The following is a 22331-nucleotide window of genomic DNA, read 5'->3' as shown; positions in this document are numbered from 1 at the left end:
TTATAGAATGTTAATTCATATACGTAAGTAAAGAAGTATGTAAAGTACAGAGTACATCGTTGATTCTCGGTCATGGAAGCCCATCACCATATACTTATCTACTAGCAGCAAAAGACATGAAAACACAGGAATGAAACCAATAATTTCTTATTACACAGAAAATAAATATTACGTATGAATAGCTCAAGTGTAACCATGGAGCTGCTATAGTAGCTGCATTCTGGTGTAACGATGAATTTTCGATTCAAATTTTGTTACTTTATTTACATTAAATTTGTCTCTAAATCACGCAATTCGAGAACAACCAGCGATCTCTTCGTTTGCTAGTCTTGTTTTGATACATTTTATGTAGTGTCTATAAGTGCCTACACATGAGTAGATCGAAAAGGAAGTAGTTATTTTGAAAAGGTTTTCTTCACCAACCTCAAAGCGTCGGGGCAAATCTTTTGAGTATAAGCCGACTATAATTTGTGTTACCTTTCATCAGACGTGGATGTTCGGCCAGACACTGCACGTCAGAAACTTAGAAAATGAATTCTCAAGACGAACAAGTTCATATGACGTGTAAGGGAATTGATAATGATAAGTTGCAAATTTCATCAAATCAAGGATTCCTATCAATAAAACAAACAACAGCAAACGAATGACCATCAAAGAACATCGTGAAACGAGTCAAAGAATCAAAAAGACATAGAATGTTGAAACACCATGATCCGATCAGGAATAAGGTGATGAAAAAAAAAAGTCTCATGACAATTGCATCGAAAATATAAATTGATTTATCATTTGCTTATAATCATTCAGCAGCCTGAACACTAGCCGAGAAATTAGTGGGGAAAAAATCACCATGGAAGACCCGACACTGGCCGTAGCAGACTTAGTAATAGCGCCCTCTTTTGGCCGATGTCATACCAGTTTTCAGTAATAACAAACCGCGATGAAAACCGCAATCATCAACAATTGTGTAAATATCAACCAACACATCGAAGATTGTCTTATCGAAGAGCACAATCTAATGTGATATTGATTTCTAACCGTGTTACCATGTTAAACTTTCATGAATTGCTGCCGAAGTTTAGTTAACTTACAGGTCTTACCTGTTTCTCAAATATCGCACACAAGGCATTATGAAACCATTTTCTGGTCTGCCGCATGTTAAACTGAACATTCATTTTATTTGACAAGAATCTAGTACTGCTTGCATTTTGATAAATTTAAAATATAGATAAGCATTTCAGAATTGAGCTACAACAAAATTTATCACTTGCCTGAGAATATTATTTGCTTTCAGACTTTACATTTTCAATCTTGTGATGATTGTGACTGCGTGTTTGTGTGTGCGTGCGTGTTTGGAGTTTGGTGCTCGTGGACCGACACATACACACTCACACAAACACACACACATACACACAAGTAGATACGAAAGTATAATTTCTTATAGTCTATATAACCATTTCATTTGTTGGTTTAAACCAAGGCCCGTTATAGTTTCCTTAAAACTTCTACCTCTGCACACCAATCCTTTTCATGAAGTAGTGGAACCGTATGTCCAAGCGCTTACGCAAATATTTCAGCGGGGGCCAGCCGGGCTGAATTTTCCTGAGTGTTCTTGCTATATAGTGTCAGTCTTTTATTCTTTTCTCCGAAGTGAAACTTGAAAAGCAGCCATGCAGTTGTTTTCAAGCCCTCTTGAAAACTAAGCTGCATTTGCAACTGAAGAACAAAACTACAAAAAAGACAAAAGTTATTTAATGGCTTCCATGTCTGATGACAATGGAGCCAACGATGTTGATGATTACCTCCATCATCATATTTGCCATCAATATCATCATCATCATCATCATCATCATCATCATCATCATCATCATCATCACATCACCTCCACCACCACCACCACCACCACCACCACCACCATCATCATAACCATCACCAACACCACCACTACAATCATCATTTATTATCATCATTACCACCACCACCAGCATCATCATCTTATATGATTATGAGTCCCATTTGAGTAATTGTAAGCGAGACATTATGATAGTGGAATTCAAACTTCGACAATTCGTAGGAATGAAAAGAAAGTATTTCTGGCAGCAGCCGGAAGATAATTTCGATCTTGCCTGGTGGCCGTTTCAGTGGATGGAAGATTATTTTTCTTACGTGACCATTGCAAGAACAGCACTGCACTAGTCACCGACTGAGGAACACATTTTTCCCATCCAGCCTTATCCACATCCCCCACCCTCACCCGGCTTCCCCCTCCCCCTCCCCCTCCCCCACCCTATCTCATCTCCTTCCTACCCCACCCTCAGTCCGTCCACTCACACACACACACTGGACTCCCTTCCCCCATTCCTCTACATGTCGCGGACTGTCAGGCGTGGGACACTGAGGCGCATCACTGTGATTTCTTCGGATCTATCTCAAATGGTCTGCCCTGATCACACGCCACGTTTTTCCTGGGCGGACCTTTTCTTCCCCCAGCTTCATTCTGCGAGCTTTACGGGACTTGCGACGACTTGGTCGGGTGTCATAATCTTCAAGAAAATGTGAACGTGATGCCTGTTTCGGAGAGGCATTCATAAACATATTTATAGAAATATTCGCATACACCCTCGCACCCACGAACGCACACACTGAGAGATATAAACAGGCTATCCTGTCGTACACACGATAATACACACACATACACGTAATATTACGCATTGACGGTGCAACAACAGACAGAGAGAGAGAGGGAGGGAGAGAGAGGGAGAGAAGACTAAAAGCAAAAGACTGGCTCGTTCCGAGCTCCAAGACATTAGGCGCATGCGCAGTTGGTCTGTTCTTCGCACGTACCCTTGGATGCGGCTGCCTAGCCTGATGTCGAATGTCGACCTATAAAGCGAATTCTATGCCCCGTGGAACATTACTACCTTATTCACGTACAGTGGTCCGCAAGTGTGTGTGTGTGTGTTTATACGCGATGCTACTCGACTCACGTTTTCCGCTCTTGCAGCATACGTTGTCTCCAACTTGCACTACGAAAAAATATTATATTTTATCATTCTCAGCCCGTTGTTAGTTCTTCGTTTTCTCTGGAAAATCGAGCAACTCATGATAAATTTCATACTTGCGAAGTGCCATTTCCTGCACCAGTGACGGCAGTAGACCATACCACAATTTACAATTTCTCGCTTAAATCGTTGCCAAAAGCAGTAAAAATTGCGCATTACCGGGACTACAACGCGTATCATCGCTACAACATGCCGATGTTACCGGAGCACACCGAATATCTATTTCCTGGACCATATTCGATGGATGAATATGGGGATATTTCGATTGACAACATAAAAAGTAAGTTTAGGAAGTGTTATCGAATTGAATATTTACCTTATTCTTTACTTGAAAAAAGTTGTTATTGTGTGTTCCATGTATGTTGTGATGTTTGCTGTTGCCGGTACTATATAATAATCAATTTTAAAGTTCTGTAACAGAATTGTTTTAAAGTTAATGTGAAGTGTTCCAAAATATTACCAGAGTAGGTTCCCGGGCAGGCCAGGTATGAGATGTTAATTATTCCTGTGATGTTTGCATATATTACGTTGTTAATTTTCATTCCTGGAGCAAATGTGCAGCTAGGAAGGGGGAGTCCATCAATGTGATTTTGAGTATTTACGTCCAATGCTGACATAATCTCAAGTTCAGCGCGAATTCTTGCTTATTCCCAAGCCGTAGCAGCCTACACTCAGAGTTAGCTCGCACTTTCCTTCCGCGTGTGTACAATCCCGACGGCATGATTTCACGTACGCGTGCTAGTGTATTTATTCCGGAAGGCAGCGTTCCTCCAGGGTTTGTTGTGTATCACCGTCTGAACTACCTCGCCAACCTAATCGTTGATTGGTTTAGCTATTGTTATTGAGTACCCTCAGTGTTCTGTAATTGACCAATCACACATGCGGTTTCATCCGTACTACTCGTTAAGTATGCGAACGTGACTAAGGTTAATTTACATATATGAATATGTAGTGCTGACTTTTGGACTTGCGCAGTGCGATTTTCTCATCACGTTCAACCGCAGCAACGCACGGATTAGCATACTTTTTTTTTTTAGCTATGCGGGGAACCCGGCGATTTCTGCGCGCTAGAGCCTACACTCTCCCGCGATTCCACGGGGTAGCATCGTTTCACATGGAGTTTTATACCTTTTCGAGGGGAACCAGGGGTTTCTAATGCCAAGAGATCCGTAAGGGGTATACTTTACTAGAAATTTCTGAGGTCATGTGTGTCCGACAAAAAGGAATCACACAGAAATTATCGATTGATTATCGAATTTGTGTGCGTGTTTCTGCTTGGGATTGGCCTGTGGACAGGGAGCTCACGCACTTGTGTTCGCCCGCTCGTTCGCTCGCTTACGAGTAACACGTAACGCGTAAAGCTATGGCGGTAGACGCGGCTCCGTCTGGGGGATTCGTCGCTGATGGGTTGCCCTCGCCTTTGGGTCAAGGTCAGTGTATTCTCATTGAGTGTTTTGACTGAGTTCTCGCCAACGCCATGCCATGCGCTACCAATATATTCTATTTTCTGCTTATCTGCCTTCCAATTCATGTTGCATTGTCATGCGTTAAATCACCAAACCTACTGTGTACCTAGTAATGTTCTTGTTATAGAAAATTAAGCATCCCGTACTATTCTCTGGCTTTGTTTTGAAACTTATGTGACGGAAGGTTTGTCTGAGCTGAGGGGAATCGTCTAAAATGAGCGCTCGAATTCCCGAATTTGCTCTGGTCTATTCCTTCCATAACTTCAGCTGGCGCTACTTGAAATTATCAATCATGTACGGGCGTAGTTAAAACCTTAAACGAGATACTGTATTTAATTTAAAAAAAAGTATCTTTTAGAATTTAGATGCCTGTGCTGTACTCACTTTACATAATGCTCTTTGTACGCAACGTATCCGTATGTGTGCGTGTGTGTGTGTATGTATGTATGTGTGTGCATGCGTATGTTTTTATGCATTCTGTACTTGTTCATATAATTATGCAGCTAAACAATAGAAATGTTTTTTGTTTTTTGTTTACTCTTGGACCAAACGTGTATAATATACACATACCACACTCATTTTTTTTTACCGCACTCATTTTTCATTTTATTTGGCGCACCTTTATGGTTTGTGTCGAGTAACTTGGTCACATCATCATCATCATCTTTTGAAAGGAACATCTTCATGGCATTCGTGTGATATTTTTCCTATTATATATTGATATATCAAGTCCCCCGCAGTCACTTCTTATTAAATAATTTCGATCAATCACTTTAAACAGAGATAATAAGATACAAATTTTGTATCCATTAATTATTGCAATTGACACAGCGTCATTACAGGTCCGATCTGTGTTGATAGGGGAAAAATATGTGTAGTTGAATGATAGAGCCACTAATAGTGATCTGTCTAAGACAATGCAGTCCAATACTATTCAAGTTCATGGAGCCATATAACGGCAAGGAAGGGAGCACTCTACCAGAAACGTGACGACCGTACCGTTGTACCAAGGAATTTCAGTGAAGCTCCTTGGTTGTACAAAGGGGAAATAAAAACAAGCATCATTGCGCTGTTTGGAGTGACTACATGGGAAAATTCGAAAACGTTATCCTGGTTGAGGCAAAAGCAACACTGTGGACCGTGGTCACATCACATGCGTCGCTGTGTTGCATCATTGGAAGGGATGAGGATGGGGAATCGAACAGAGTTGATACTAACAACATCTATACTAAATTTCTATAAGTAGACGACATAACTCTATCTGTATAGGCTGCATCGCCTCTCTGGTCCTTATCCATAGTCGACGCAGATCAGACAAAGGTCATTTTCTGTAAATATCACAAATTTTGCCTAACGCCTTAGAGAAGCTGAGAAATCGCATTTCATGTGGAAATTATGCTTGGTGTTTATATCGATTGTACGCTCTCTATAGCTATATATGGGCTAAAGCTAAAGGTTGTGAGAAACCTTTGTTGAACACATTGACGTATACACGCGATGGCAAGCTACTCTCTTCAAAAACTGAAGGTATTCTCATGAGCTATGAGGACTTCTGAAGATGTAGTGATCTAATGAGTAGACTGGGGCAGGCTAGACAGTAATAGCCATTTTCATTTGGACTTAACCAGGAAAAAAAGTAGACTGAAAAGAGGGTAGGAGAATGTCGACTAAACTGAACATTTCTTGATATTGTTCTCTGTTTGAATAATATAGGAGTTTTGATTTGCTAATCTATTCAATATCTCCATACATATACGTACATGTATATGCCTCTTGTCCATAGATTCGAGGAGCACAGCCATACACGTGATCCATTTGAATGTGTCACGTTTCGAGCGATAGACGAGCTCCCGTAGTGGGGATCTTCGTGAACTGTAATCGCCATTGACATGTTAATATCACTAGCTCTTCGTGCATGATGATATCAGCTCATTCTTCTGTACCATATTAAAGCTTGTGTATATTTCAATTAAAGAAGCCTCATGATCTTGGCAACTGAACACAAAGCGATGATTTCAAGCATTTTTAATGTTTCCTGATCAATTCAATGCAAGCAACTCATATTATATGTGTGTGTATATATTTGTATATAAATGTATAATTAAAGAGAGCTAGTGAGTGTGGCATACATTATTTCTAGTTGGATATAAATGTTGAATTTGATGATACAAATTACTTGTTCTATTTGAATCGAGAAATTCTCGTCGTCTCACTCTGCCCAAAAAGGTAGTGCATTTGCAGGTAATGCAACGTTGGTTACGATATTGCCTATACCTTTTCCGCCATTATTCCCTAACGCTTTCTCGTTTGCCTGAGGAGGAAGTTCATACCTTCCGGTGTGATACCAAAACTAAAGAACCCGTCAGGTAAATTCCAATACTGAGTATGCGCTGCTTTGTTGGTACCCTACATCCACTGAATAGAAACTCGTAGTCGTGTTCCGGTCGTTGATGGATATGTTTTTATTGCCTATGCCAATGAAAACCAGAAACCGCAGCATTTTGAAGTATAGATATACACAAAATGTTTACTTTAAGACTGCTGCGGCGAGATAAGAAAGATGCGCAACAAACTGTACACGAACCGCTGACGTTGCAATGATTATTAAAAGGAGTAACAACAACAAAAAAGAAAAACTCCTCCCTTCTTAACTTCACGACACCTGATTTATTACTGAGACTGGAAATGTAGTCTTTAAATATCTAAAATGGTCTACTTAATTATGACTTGAAACCTTTGACTTTGAGAGCTTACTGGTGCTAGTAAAGGGGAAGCGGGTCAGAGGAAAAGTTGCCAAAAGTCTTGCAACTTGGTTCAACACAATTTTTACCAATCATCCATATCGCTTCAGGTCAGTGATTGCCGGGTTTTTGTCAGGACATTATGACGTCACATTTTTATCCTGACGGTACTCGTATTAGCAAGACGTTGATCTTGAGGGTATTATTCAAAATACTAGGTGCAATAATTGATGGAATTAATTAAAGTGATCGGATTCTTTTCTTGCAAATATACAATCCACGACTCGTTCCGCTTCGTCAACTGCAAGACCAGACTCTAACATTTTCCTCTTATTCTTATTCGGAAACCCACGGCTTGTTCTTGGGCACATCAGTTTGCATTATCACCCTGTAGGATTGTAGATCATTAAGGTCTCTATAATCTAAGGATATGGCCGAGTATGATGAGGAGCAAAACATTTGGGAGGATGACCGGATGAATCCAAAAGCGTCATCGGATACCAAATTGCTTCTAGTGAGCAGGTACACTGACAATTCTTTCTTGAAAAGAATTCGGGTCTTCGTTCATTATTTTTTCATGGAGGGCTGTTCCTTGCTGTGTTTTAGTTCACTGTACTTTCCTTTTCAGCGATACCCCCCCCCCCCCCCACCCCTTCTCTCGTTCTCGGGAGCTCAGAGAACTAATTTTAGTCGTGCCGTGCCGAGCAGGACGGTTGGACGAGAACTTGAGAGGAGAAACTCGATATGTGTACCGTCGAGTTCGGTTCATCGTCACCGGATGACCCTCACTTTACCCACGTGCATCACCTCGGCACAATCTGCTCCTCCATCATGGGAGATTGGTGTAAAGTGGCCAGTCGATCATGCTTTGTGAGACAGCGTTTGGTCGCTGCTATCGGGTAGGCGTGTCCCCTACCATCTTCTACTCAGTTGTCTAGTCTTTGCTTTGCCTTCACATGTTGCCACGCCATGTCCGCTCTAGCAAGATCCAAATGTAGGCCCAAGTCGGTATGGACCACAAAGCGGAGAAACGTGGTGCCTCACAAAGGCCTACCTTTAAGAAGAGTCAATGGCGTTATCATGATACCTGTAACTAAAGGCATTTTTGTCCAGTTATGCACGAATGTTGTTACTTTTAGCTCAAATGTTCATTTTAACTCTCCCCTCACACGTATAATTCTCATTACTTTGACTTTAAAAACGAGAATGTGATGAAAACAACAAATCCGTCACACTTGTTATCTTGAAGTACGTGTACGATGGTGACCCGTCTGCCCTCGCTCTTGCCCGAAGGCTCTATAATCAAGGACCCATTCTGGACATGTGGCATGAGTCTTATGAGAAAATGCAACAGAGAATCTGTGAGATTTTTCTCTCAGGAAAGGCCGGACTCTCTCGTTTTCTATCGTGAGTCATGGCGCCACAATCGCAAGGTTTGCTGCAGTTTTAGCTTGTCTTGAGTTGTCTCATCCAATCTCAAATATCTTCACTTTACTATCCGCTGCCTAACGAGGGGCGCATCAGGTTGATATGACCCATGAGGTCGAAACCGTGCGCTGCTGACCATACACTCTCATGCTTGGTCCGATGGACAATGCTGAGACAACCCAAATTGTGATACTTTTGTAGATGAAGGCGAACGATAATATTCCTTCACAATGAGGAAGAAGATAAAGCAGCATAAATCACTCATGATGCTGCAGCTGGCATTTCGCTTTGCATGAAGAGCAGAGCAGAGTCCTCCAGACACAATGATTATGTATAGCCTTTCTTTGTTTTGAACAACATGGCGGAGCCGTTCTAACATGTAAACCGTTTCCCATTGCTTCTTCCACTCGACAGTCTCTATCCTCCTCTGAACACGGGGAGGATGACTGAAAAATACAGATAGTTTCAATCATTCTGAGGATTATGGTATTGGTAAAATCGTCAAATTTCGTGGAAAGTTGTCATGATTTGTGTATAAAGTGATGTATGATCACGTTTCACGCTTTAGACACCCAACTAGTGGGGAGGTATCCCACCTCCCTGCGACTAGTCTACTCGATATTGGGTACATAACAATCCGCAGTCGACTGTATCCACGCGTAAAACGTTCAAAAAAGATATTTCAAAAGACTTGGTCTCGTGTCACTGCAGAGATTATTTTCTTTCGTTTTTCGGTCAATGGCGAAGAAGAAGAGTCTTTTCGGAGCGAAGGCATGCATGTTTATGATGGATCATGATAGTTTACCATCATTTTGTTGACTGATCTCGGAGCTCAACGTTTATCGGTCGGGCTTGACTGCTGTACATGCCAACTATTCATCTTGCCGTTTTTCTTCGCTTCGGCTCAAGACGGTAATTACACTGTCTGCCGAACTGAATAAATCGTACGGCGTACGGCTCTCTCCTTCCTCCTCTTTTCCTCTTCTATGCATCTCTCTCTACCCCTCACCCCTTGCACACTTTCAATGCCAACCTCTGTTCGTGAACACAAGGGATGTCACAAAATCAGCCATGTTTCATATTTTCAATGCTAAGCACGTCATCGGTGAATCAAAAAGGGCTGAGCGTATAGATCCTCGGGTACAGAATGTGCTCTCATGATGATCATCCACAGAAACCAGAAAACATGTCTTATTGCCATATCATTACAACATGCATTGCATTCCACTGTTTGCTTCTCCGTCATGAGAAAGAGAACACAGCGATGTGGGCGTATACTACGTTGAAAGTATCAGCACAAAACAGACTATTTACTGGCTGCTACCTGCCCTCTTATAGATCCAATCAAAGGTAGCTTAGAAACGGGTGTTTTTGTGTTCATCTTGGGTAGGCATCATGGCATTTGCAGATTGTTGTCTGCCTTGAACAATCACCTGCGTAATAATGATTTTATTCCTACATTCAATTTCATAGAACGCCACATCTATGATATCCACACAAACAGTCACACCCGACAAAGAACCGCCCAATTTTATTGTTTGAATACTGAAGACATTTGTATTCGTAGATTCACACAAAAAAAGAAAAATACTTATGCATCTAATGTCATATAGCAATACAGTATGTAGGCCTATAGAATGTTGGAAGCGTTGTGGTAACGTCACCATTGCTAACGTTCTATATTTGGCACAAATTTGATAGTAAACATGTATTACTCTCCCGACCAATTCGATACAGAACAGCAGGCTTGGAGTATGGATCTACAGCTCCATGCTTGGAGGATATACATAGTGTACTTGACATCGCCCTGACTTTACCACTGTTCACTTTTTTATTTCCTTTTTTTTTTTTGTTAAAGTGAGAGGGTTATTTATGCTAGCTGACATTTATCGACTATAAGTATGCTTATAGGTATAGGGATATGTTTATCGCCATTCGTCATATATAATAATTTATAAGAATTGCATCCAAGCGGCATGTAGGAGAACGCAAATCATAACTCTACATGCATAGCTCTACAAACACCATTCGTACGTCTTCTCTATTGAGGCTCTTCAATTCATCTTCTTTCCCCTTCTCCTATAGCTTCTCTCCCCTCTCTAACCATCTTTCCATTCCTTTAGCTCTATTTCTTGTATCTCTCTCTCTTGACTCGCGTCTTTAATGTGTGTGATTGTTGCATGGCTCTGTATAGGTAAGTGGTCATCAGCATAATTATCATCGTGGTTGAGATTCCTGCTCCATATTTTGAGCCACGTCTGTCTTCTCTTCTCTTTTCTCTCTCTCTTTCTCTTGCCACACCCGATTATAATGAGCAACACACCGTGCTCTGAACGGATTATAGCAAGCAACGCTGCTCCTGGTTGCAGCGCGCACTTAATCATGCAACCGAGCTACGTACATTTTCTCCTGGATTCGGACCGCGCATCAGGCTGGACGTAGATAAGATGATGGGGGAAAATCTTACACTGACTTGTTTCAGTGATGCAACAGAGACAAAGGCAATCCACTGGTAAATAAAAGGAGAAACAGAAACGACAAAATCATTCCGCTGGTGCTTTTGAATATGCAGACATTAATTTAAAAAAGAAGATGTCAAACCCACCACCACATTGTGTGTGGCATGATTAATGACCATCCCGCTGTCCCGCTGTTTATGATCTGCATTCAGTCGATAGGACCATGCTTTTTCCTTAGTTTCTTTTTACTTCTTCTTCTTCATCTTCCTCTTCGTCTTTGTCTGTTTATCTTTCTAGTTTCAGTCAGAGGTAAGAGGTTTGGTCTTGAGGTGACATATCTCTCCCTTTGCTTACAAAACTGGACTCTGAATTTAAAGTTTCAATTTCGTGGCGCCCATTTCTAGTATAACTATTTAGATTGGCGCTTTTCCAGCTTTCTTGTGAAATAGGTCAATGAGATTGCAATTACATCGTATCAACTTTACCGTTGAAGATTTCGATGAAAGTTTGTAATTTTATTCATTTGGCCTATAGCAATTTTATTTCATTCCAACTTACACAGTTTTAAAGGATCAAATTGTTAAGTGGTATACCACCACCATAAGTGAGGATCTAAATAACATCATGTGGAAAGTGGGATAGATTGTTTATGATCAAGATCATTCGCTCAGTGAAAAGATATTGAGGTTTTTGACCTTAGGGCAGGGAATGTGTGTTATTTCCCGGTATTTTTTTTTTTTGTGTGTGTGCGTGTGTGTGTGTGATAGGGTATCCCTCAGATGTCTTTTCCCATTGTTCTTCGGTGAAGGGTTCTCATTTGGTCAAAACACTGTTTCTTAGATCTTCTCGTTTGGAAATGATAATTATTGCTCGATAAGTGTTCTTTTTTTCATATTTCATTTATTTTTACCTAAGTTATTGAGATCAAATTTGGTTCTTCAAATTGGGAACAAAGAGGTAAAGTAACTAACTGTCCCTCTTTTAATGTTCACATTTCCTAGAGGCGTTCAAATACCGTAATTATACTATCGATGCCTGTTGTCAACTTGTCCATGAATTGAGCTACAAGCAATTACCGCTAATTCACGCCACTCCACTCGGTTGGAGGAGGCCGACCAGGGGAGAGCTAGGGAGACATCTTCGCTTCTGCGAGACGTTGTTTTCCAAAATGGTTCGGAGCAAGTCATGCACAAAACTATCCAACACGCGTCTTTCCGCTCAGTTTCGTGCCAATACGTGGAATGATTGCCGCATTGGCGACGTTTGGGCGCCACTCGCGGTGTGCCCGAGATGGCGACACCCATCGTTGCCATACCCGCCGGGGCCCGGGGCGTCACTGGGCGAAACCACGAACGCCACGGGGTGTTTCTTATCTGGCGTACGGCGATTCTTTTGGCCGTACATAAAACGCATGATATTCACAGGAAGACATTCCCTCACGCATAATAGTGAAAAAAAGGAAAAATGCTTAACCTAATTTCGATCAGTAAAATGTAACCCAAAGTGTATGCGTATTCACACAGATATTCATTTATAAACTGGTGTATATGCACACGTTGATATAGCAGTCATGTGTATGTATGTTTATTTATGTATGATAATATCAGAAAGGAGAGAGGTTCCCGGCAACACATGAGTGTATACAGAAGTAATGCATTGGTTTTTACCGCAAACTTCTATCACCATGTAAACATTCAAACAGCATATGTTATAGGACCTGTGCTACTAAAATTGAAAATGTCTATGGGATACTTCATGTTCCCGAAATGCAGAGCAGTCTTTCACAGAGCAATCTCAGGATACATATAAATTTATACCAGCTACATAAAGAAGAGATGAAATTCGTTGACTATGCCAACTAACGTGGTCTCCACAATGTGCCTCTTTTATTTTGCTTTCTGTCGCCAGCAGCGCCCACGCTGCGGATGGATTTCAACTTCGAGCAGTCGGACGTCAAGCCCGAGTTCGACGAGCAGTGTCCGGTGTGCGGCGACAAGGTGTCCGGCTACCACTACGGCCTGCTGACCTGCGAGAGTTGCAAGGGGTTCTTCAAGCGGACTGTCCAGAACAAGAAGGTCTACACGTGCATCGAGAACAGGAACTGTGCTATCGACAAGACGCAGCGCAAGCGATGTCCCTACTGCCGCTTCCAGAAGTGCCTCAAAGTTGGGATGAAATTAGAAGGTTGGTTGGTCGAGAAGAAGAACTAAGGATGATAAATGAAAGCACATATTGTATATATATATATATATATATATACAACAAAAATCATTCATCATACCATAATATTCCAAACTTCCAAATGTATTTTTAATTTTGTTTGTTTATGTTACAAATATGTTCAACGAACATTGAATCACTGGGGAAATTCAAAGTCGGGTAGATTTCTTGATGCAAAGATTCATTTCAGCCTGAAATGCCACTTCTGCTTTATGAAAGGAAAATTGTAACCCTGCAGGAAATAGAAGCCTGCTCAAAGTGCCGAGACATAGATAAGCATCTAGCTTGAGTAAATGGTATGTGAACATGGGGAGGGGTAATGTGACGAGACGATATTCGGGATATATGCCTAAATAGACTGTTTAATTCGGCTACATAACATATTCCTCATACCAAAACTTGAATAGTGCTTAATGCAGGGATTAGATTTTTTATGGAAAGAACTGTTTAATATATGCAACTGTGCAATCCTGCTTTTAGTTTTACATTATAATGAGGAAGTGGTTTTATAACATCTTAGGAACAGTATGCTTACAATAACCCTTCCCTATGAAATCATTGTAAATGTGCCACGTTCAATTTTCTTCTCGCTAGCCGTGCGGCCTGACCGAATGAGGGGTGGACGGAACAAGTTCGGCCCGATGTACAAACGAGACCGAGCTTTGAAACAGCAGCAGAGAAACCGGCTAATAGCCAGTGCAAGAGCTGTCTCAACTCCGGGGAATCCCGACATTTCCATGGCCATCAAGAATATCCACGCAGCGGCCTCCAGGAGTTCGGCGCTCCATCCACCCCCAGCGGTGGTCATTAGGGATCCACTCAACAAACCACCCATCATGAACATCCCTCAGCCCATGTCACTTCAACAGAACGGCTACGGGGTGCCGCCGCAGATCCAGCCCATCAACTACACAACGACGGGCCCCATCCAGCCCCCTACATCAAGTCCTCCGCCCTCGGGTTCCAGCACCAGCCCTCTCTCCGTCAAGGCCGAGCCAGACCACACGCCCAAATTGATCCTAGAACTGCTGCGCAGTGAGCCAGACCAAGTCCAGCTTCAAGCCAAGGTCTCGTCCTATCTCCAGACAGCTATGGGCATGACCGCGCCCGGGGACTTCTTTAGCATGATATGCAAGTTAGCAGACCAGACTCTCTTCGCATTTGTGGACTGGGCAAGAAATAGTCTTTTCTTCAAAGAACTGAAGGTATTCATTGCTCCTTGCTTCTTCCCGTCCCTCCCAACTTTGTCGTAGCTTCCCAGCTTCCTTCTCTCGAGTAACCTCCATTTGCTCTGGCATTGCACCCCTTCCTCTTGTCCATACTGGTGTATATTTGCCCCATTCATACCCGGGTATCAACTTCCCTTCTTTGCAAATGTCACATGGCATTTGATCCATGTCGATATTATTTTTGGAATCTGTATCTGACGCCCATGAGCAAGTAAGATAAAGAGGAAATTTTAAGTATTGCATCTCTCATTTTTCAAGACCAAATTGAGTGGTAGCTTAATGTAAATGTTGGACGATCTTGAACTAGTCCAAGAACCAACTGACATCAATTTTTCAGAATCTGAACGGTAAAGGTTACTCGATATTTCCGATATCGTACAATGCAACATGCAGTAACCTCATTCATTAGCTAATAGTTATTTTGTATCTAAATTATTGTAAGGTCAATTATATGGTTTGCGTGGTTCTCTGTGTGCCTTTTAGATGGTTTTGTTTAGTTTTGTTTCGTTTTGCTGTGTTTGATGGTGTCTTTTTTATCCCTTGACCATTATGATATAAGCCATTCCTTCATGCATCTACGTGAAACGAATATCAGCAAGGTGGTCATAGGATATTAACAGTAAATGCACTGACTGTCTTATTAAAGATTTAAATATTCACCTATTTCTACGCCAAGAATTTTTCCACCTGATATGGCATGGCTTACCTTACACAAGCCTTTCCAGCAATATTTGCGTACTTGCTTTGTGATAAACTGCAAGGGAACAGGGATTTTGAAGTTGGAATGAGAGTCTGAAACGATTTTTGTTGGGTCACCTGCCGTCCGGTACCTGGTGGCAATGGAAGAGATGGCCTTCTACATGTAGTCAGCAATAGTATCTGCTTTTATAAATTTTGCATGCTGATATGTTTACGTTTTCATCGTATAAGTTGGAGTTAAGACACAATTTGCTTGGTAGACAGAAATTTTGTTTGAAGCATCGTGTAGGAGAAATTATCAAAAGAGAAACCATTTCTTCTTAATGTTTGTATTTTCTGTTATACTTCACTGTAAATATGGTGAAGCCCGGCCGTGACATTCGCCGTGATAGGTAATGTTCTGTCTGTGAACTCACTGCCATTTCGCCAGCTATTTCGAAATGATTCAAAACCCTGTTGCTCGCACAGAAGTCTCTGAAAACAAAAATTGTGCTTGAACCTAAAATTCATCGTTTTCCTCAACTCAAACATCATTCATCAAATCTCTTCTTCTACAATACTCTGCTGCATTATAGATAAATACCTTTAATACATAATAGCTATGTATGATGTGTACATATTATAAATATAAATTTATTCGTTTGACGTGTATGTAAATACATGAGCATGCTGATGCATACTTACGTAACCCACGTTTCAATAATCCACTATGACCCATCGTCACAATCATTCAGACACGTTTAAAAGCCCCCCCTCGCACACACACACACACACACACACACAACACACACACATGCCCTTGAACGAAATCTTCAAGAAATCCAACCGTCATAAATTATGCACGCGCTTATACATATTCTCTGGGGCCACTGCAGTGGTTTGAACGTCACCTATGTTGAGCAGCAAATCCGTTTGTCGCCCGCCTTATTCAGTGGCAATATGCGGACAGGTCAAGGCTAACCGGGAACGAATGAATGAATGAATAAGTGAATGAAAGAGCGAATGAATGAGTGAATGACTTCACAATTACAGCTATTCGTTCGTTAATTTACGAAGCGTGTCCCCCCTCCCCCTCCTAATTTTACATTGTTCACACGAATTTGATTGCAAGAGAGCATGGAGCCAAATGAACGCATTTTGGTGGGGTTTTTTTCTGGTGTTATTGATGATAATATGTAGATACGGAAGTAGAGACACAGCCGTGGCTGATGCTGCTCATAGAAATAGAATGATGACCAGATGCACTTCAAGCAGTATTCAAATTTGTTTTTGTTTCTCGTATACTCTCTAAGGCCCACTTCAGCCTAATCACAAATGATTGTCGCGTAAAATTTGCAAACCAATTGTTTTTTTGCGGGGAGAGTGCAATGTATTATCTACTAGTAGTATGCAAAGCGGAAAGACATATCTGCACATTGCGTTCTCCAAATATTTTTCTCTACGCAAAAGACTCAAAATGCCATGGTTAGATTTAGACAGTGTATTGTGGAAGAGGGCAAGAATAGGTGCAGCTGAAATCGATTATGCTATTCTTCGAGATTGGCAGAGTTTGTTGCAACCAGTGCACAAATTTCTCACTGATTAATTTAGTCGGACTGTATTTGCCAGGATATTTGGCAACTGTTTCTTATACAGTGGATCTGAGGAATTGCATAGGAAGGAAGAAACGAATGGGAACGTTTCCCAGGTGTACGAGTTTCTTGGTTTTCCAGAAAAACAGCTTCTATCACAGGCAACAGCTGTGATAATAGTCCGATAAGAAGGAGGGTGGGAAGAAATGGCTGGTTGGGTAAGGAATTTATGGTGAGATGGCGATAATTTCAGAGAAGATATGGGGTGATTGTCAGCTTCTCTTGCTGCCGATCTGACATCGTCAGCAAAAAGAGAAGAAAAATGTGTCCATCCTGAGTCGGGGGCTCATATACCTGTCTGCCGCCCGCAGCTCATCCCCGCCCCATCACGCCCCCTCGCCAGCTGGTGACGCTAGTATAAATATTACTTGTCCCATCCTGGATCTCTTGTCGCTGATTACGTATCGAATCAATTTGGAAGGGAAACAGACCGATTCATGTATTAGTACCTATACCTTCACAATACCCCCTCCCCCTTAGTAACTCCATGAAGCTACTTCATGGTATCTCCTAGGTTGCTTAAAAACATGCGGTCATATAAAATCACATCGTTTCTCCCAATCACGCGGACATAATTCGAAGAAGACAAGTATAAGAATTGTTGATACAGAATTATTGAATGGTGAAGTATGCAATTTAGTTGCGAGAATTGATGGGGCACTGTAGGTTGTCCCCAAACTAACGATGTTGCCATAACACCGACCGATTACCATCCAGAGATGGAACATTCTTACGCAATCTCCTGTTTGTGCTATCCCGTACCATGTCGATTTCCAGCTTACTAGTATTTCGACCACTTTCAGGAAGCGTGGTAAATCCAATGTGAATGATCGGATTATGGTGCTCCATGATCGGATGGTAGGTATATATGAGAAATACAGAATATTACTCATTGGAGCGAGTTACCTATACAGTTGACATTCGATTTTACTACATGACAAACCAATGTAGGCGGATAGCGTAGTCGGCGAAGAAAGAAATTTGAGCTAATTTAGATCGCCAATGACACTGGTTTAAACAGTAATTTGTCTTTTTTTCTGCAGAATATTATGAAAAACGAATGTTTGGAAGTAGTGATGGGAATTTATCCATATACTGCTTATTTAGAGGCAACCTTCAGTTGCTGTCACATCCCCGCCCCTCGTTTCTCGCACTGTTGATATTTTTCTAGAAGGCTTCTTTTAGTGTTTGTGTCCCATTAACAAAACGTATGTTCAATTTGCGCGTGGGTGTCCTGTTGACAAAATTGATGACAGGGCATAAGGAATGTTGCAAAGTCGTAGGTCGTCGCGACTTATATTTTGTTGTTGCCTTTTAGGGAGATATATGGAATAAATGTTTTCACTTTCACTTAAATCTTACGATATTTTGTCCGAGGAGTAGTTTGCATGAGCAAATCATACTACTGGTGCGATCTGTGTAAGAACATTTTAAACGTAGTTTATTGCTACCACATTGTGCTAGCATGCACTTTGAATGCTTTTCAAGTACGTCATTATCCGGTTTGTGGTCTAAAATTCGCTGGAAGATATAATCTGGCTGGGAGCAGTACAGCTAGCCATCCAGCGTCTCCTCAATCCCAGGCGTTCCGCCGGCTTATCGTAACGGTTTGCCGTTATTTGTTATTAAGACCTATTACGTAATAGCACCCGCAGACGTTTGATCAATAGCCCAATCAATGGGGCTGGGAGAAGTATGTTTAGCAGGAACAATTGAGCATAACCCGAATTACAATACCATGTCTGGGATGCTGCTAGAAGTCTCAAATTTCTTTTTGCTCCACCGAGTCGTTGAGCGGACAATACGAAGCTCCGATATGCGGGAGCCGCCTTCTTTACCATTTTTCCTCTTGTGGTCGGCGGAAAAGACAAAAAAAAAAGAAAAGATGACGATGTAACACCCACCAATGAATGAAGTTGCCCATTGATTCGCTGGACCATGCATGTAGCTGCACCAAACATGACTGTGTGTATGTGTTTTATATGTGTATACCAGGGTATGTGTGAGCGTGTGACCGCGTATGTCTCGAATAGAGCTCGACCCAGACAATCTTACGTAATGTTACGTCATTCACGCGGACATACCGTGTGGTAGGCTGCGAGGATCTATGTACGGATTGCTGGTTTGATGGGCCATTAATGTAATGCTGACTGGAGAATCACTGCGAAACATACGACTTGAGCTCATAATCTCTGTGCAAGAAACAGCAGATAATGTAGAACCAGTAAATCAGAGAGAGGGAGAGATGGTCCCACTGTACAGCTTGGTCGTAGATGATCCGATATGCAAGATGATAAGATATCTTTTAAGGAGCTTTGTCCACTTCATTTCATGCTTGGCTTGAGACTGCTATCCGTTTATTGTGGAGGCATTTTGCTCTATGAAATGGAATATAGCAGTCTAAATAGTCACATCGGTTGTTGAGCCGTATGACTGGTCTTTATCATGTGAATTTCAACCTCTCTACACATACGGGGTGAGAGGCTAATGCCTTACAAGAGCACGAATTGCCCTGCGTCTCGCTCTATCAATGGAAGCAAAAACATACAATGTTCATCAACGTAGGTTAAAAATCACAGAAGCAATATCATAACCACATGAAACGAAAACCTCCCACATGTTCCATTCACATGACAAGGCCTGCCACGTGACTGGAGGGGGAAGTGACAGTCACAACGCGGGCAAGTGTCCGCTTTCTCGTGTAAACGAGAACTGGTCAAATCGTGCCATCTCACGGCAGCCATCATTAGAACGTGGCATCTCACCACACCTGCCCAACTCGCCAAATAAAAGAGACACATGTCATAATGTCCACTGCGTTTCCTCCATCACATCTAAATGTCTAATACTTTCCATGTTCTGATTCTATACTCTCTCGTGAGCTAGCGAGTTTTCAGTCGTTTCATTGTGCGCTGCAGCATGGGCGAAAATCATGAGAAAAGGCAACCAAATTATGAAAACACTCCCAGTAATATGACATATACAATGAAATTTCAGGGACGGCCAGCAGTTCATTTCGTAATGTTGTTGATCACATATAAACCCATACCGTTGTACCCAAGAACTATTCAAAATCATTAAGCCTTTTTAATTGGTTCAGTTACATAATATATTTCTTTTCTGTTAACCAATGTGCCTTACTTGGTCCTGGTTTCATGTTCTTTCTTGTAGATCAACTTCTACACATGTCTAGTCATTTCTTTTGGGGACTGTTGTGTTGTTGACTAGGATAAGTATTTGAATTTTTGTCCATGAAAGAAGTGATGCAGGTTACAGTGATGTTAAAAGTCGCGATATAGACTTCACAACAAATAAGTAACCATTCTTTTCTCCCTCTCTCTCTTTCTGGCTCTCTTCCTCTTTGTCTTCCCCCTTTGTGTTTCTATCTGTCCATCCTTTCACTCTATCTCATCTTCCCATCAGGTTGAAGACCAGATGAAACTCCTGCAGAACTCGTGGAGCGAGCTGCTCCTCTTCGACCACCTCTACCGCCAAATACACCACCACGGCGAGGGCATCTTGATGATCACCGGCCAGACGCTGGACCAGTCGACGCTCACGCACATGGGGCTCGGCGACGTGCTCGACCAGATGAACAGCATCGTCATGCGCATGCGCGAGCTGAAGATCGACCACAAGGAGTATGTGTGCTTGAAGTTCATGATCCTGCTCAATCCTGGTGAGTGGACATCCGTGAAGGGGTCGGCAGAGTCCTCCTGTCATTATTACACACACACGAAAAAAAAAATTCTTGCTGTATCTGAAAGTATTCAGTAATTGCTGACCTAGTGTGAAACAAAATACAAAAAAAAAAATTCTCTCGTCATGTTTCGAACATAACGACATGGCAAGCATTGTCTTACAAATGAATTCACGTATTCACTTCTTCGTTTTTCTTTATGGAAAGGATGTGGTTCAGCAAGCATAATTCATTATGCCTTCTCCCCGAACGGTGCTTTAGGCATTTGTTTTCCCCTAATTTCATTTTGCCTGTGAGACACAGATGTTTTGAGATTTGTTTGACAAGATAACGCATCTGTATCATTCCATATACTGTTCATTTAATTCATGTGGTTAGTCTTTGATTATTTTATATCACAAAGACCATTTCTCTTATAGCATTCATCCCCGTTGTTTTCCCTGCCTAGGTATAGTCTCACTTCATGACAAGCACATTATCGACGGCTGTCAAGACCAAATCAGCGCCGCCCTGCTGGAACACACCATGACCTCGTACCCAACGGTTGGCGATAAGTTCCGGCTGATGCTTAGACTATTGCCAGAAATCAGGCAAATCAGCCAGCGCGCCGAGGAATACCTGTACTACAAGCACCTCAACGGCGAGGTCCCTTACAACAGCCTCCTCATGGAGATGCTCCATAGCAAGCGGAAATGATTTTTAGACATTTGAAACGTTTATTTCCCAGCGGGGAGACTTCTGAAGAGACTAAGAATGGGGAGGAGAATGAAGAGATGAAACATTTTTGCAAGTGTATGACACTGTTTGGACCACGTAAACAGAACGCACCGTCGCGCCCAAGGTACATCATGTGCGAGTGACCAGTAGCATATCGCCTACAATTGTTGGTTTGCTTCCTTGAGAACAGCAGGGAGGTGAGCCCGTCTCCATGGTAACAGCAGCCAACTACGCTAACGTTGGTGAGGAGAGAGCTACAATGGGGCACTGGAGTCCAAGGGTCTGTGCGGGGTCTATCAGTGTGTGACTGGAGTTGTGCGTACGCCTCCCCTGTACTGCTAACCCCATGGGACAGACAAAGTTAGGCGGGGTGTACGCATAGCATTTTGATATGCATGAGATTGCTGAATACGCAAACCAAAGAGTTAATGGACAAGACTGTATATACTATAAATATACTTATGTGACATTTTATCATGGAAGCAAACAAACAAAACTATGTTGTGTGATCAGGGCTCCGTCTTATAAAGACTTGCATTTGATTCAAATCATATAAATCTCCCAATCAATTGCAACTGTGCGATTGAGAACAAACGTGAAAAGTTGCGATTTTCGTATCAATCGCGATATTTTTCGGACTGACTTGATCGCAAATCTGTCATAAGTTGGGATTGATTCTAAGTCAGTTGCAGCAAATACGAAATCAATCGCAAAGTTGAGGTTGCCATTGAATTTGCAATTAATCATTCAACCCTGATATTAAAATTATAAAAACGGTATCATCAGATAGAGGAGATATGACTCTTTACCATGAAGGTAGTCTCACGGTCACCGCAAATTTTGATTTGTCAGACCGAGATATACTAAACGTATACTTTAGATATCAGATTGATCGCAATTTCAGTTTGATCTATATATTATAATGGATATTTTCGATTAATAGCAAGTTGAAATCAGTCGCAAGTTTTATGATAATTATTTT

At 41.7% G+C, this 22331-nt stretch overlaps 1 protein-coding gene across 1 annotated transcript; it reads left to right on the top strand.

Moving 5' to 3' along the window:
• The first annotated feature begins 3233 nt into the window (after positions 1-3233).
• LOC139732198 (nuclear receptor subfamily 5 group A member 2-like) lies at positions 3234-21773 on the top strand. The gene is made up of 5 exons (XM_071643074.1): positions 3234-3339; positions 13062-13337; positions 13968-14578; positions 20356-20611; positions 21081-21773. The coding sequence occupies exons 1-5, from the start codon at positions 3249-3251 to the stop codon at positions 21326-21328; spliced, it is 1482 nt and encodes a 493-aa protein (XP_071499175.1). The 5' UTR covers positions 3234-3248; the 3' UTR covers positions 21329-21773.
• The last annotated feature ends 558 nt before the right edge of the window (positions 21774-22331 follow it).

This window comes from Diadema antillarum, unplaced genomic scaffold (assembly GCF_040938485.1).
Source record: "Diadema antillarum isolate AM-2024a unplaced genomic scaffold, OU_Dant_1.0 seq00000406_RagTag, whole genome shotgun sequence".
NCBI lineage: Eukaryota > Metazoa > Echinodermata > Echinoidea > Diadematoida > Diadematidae > Diadema > Diadema antillarum.
The sequence above is the reverse complement of the archived record's forward strand: the minus strand, read 5'-3'. Positions and strand labels throughout refer to the sequence as shown.

Bases quoted from the DNA above. Each gene is read 5' to 3' on its own strand.
- LOC139732198 (XM_071643074.1), top strand. From the start codon at position 3,249: ATGCCGATGTTACCGGAGCACACCGAATATCTATTTCCTGGACCATAT. The intron at 3,340-13,061 runs GTAAGTTTAGGA...TTCTGTCGCCAG, and splicing joins TTCGATTGACAACATAAAAA to CAGCGCCCACGCTGCGGATG. The intron at 14,579-20,355 runs GTATTCATTGCT...TCTTCCCATCAG, and splicing joins TTTTCTTCAAAGAACTGAAG to GTTGAAGACCAGATGAAACT.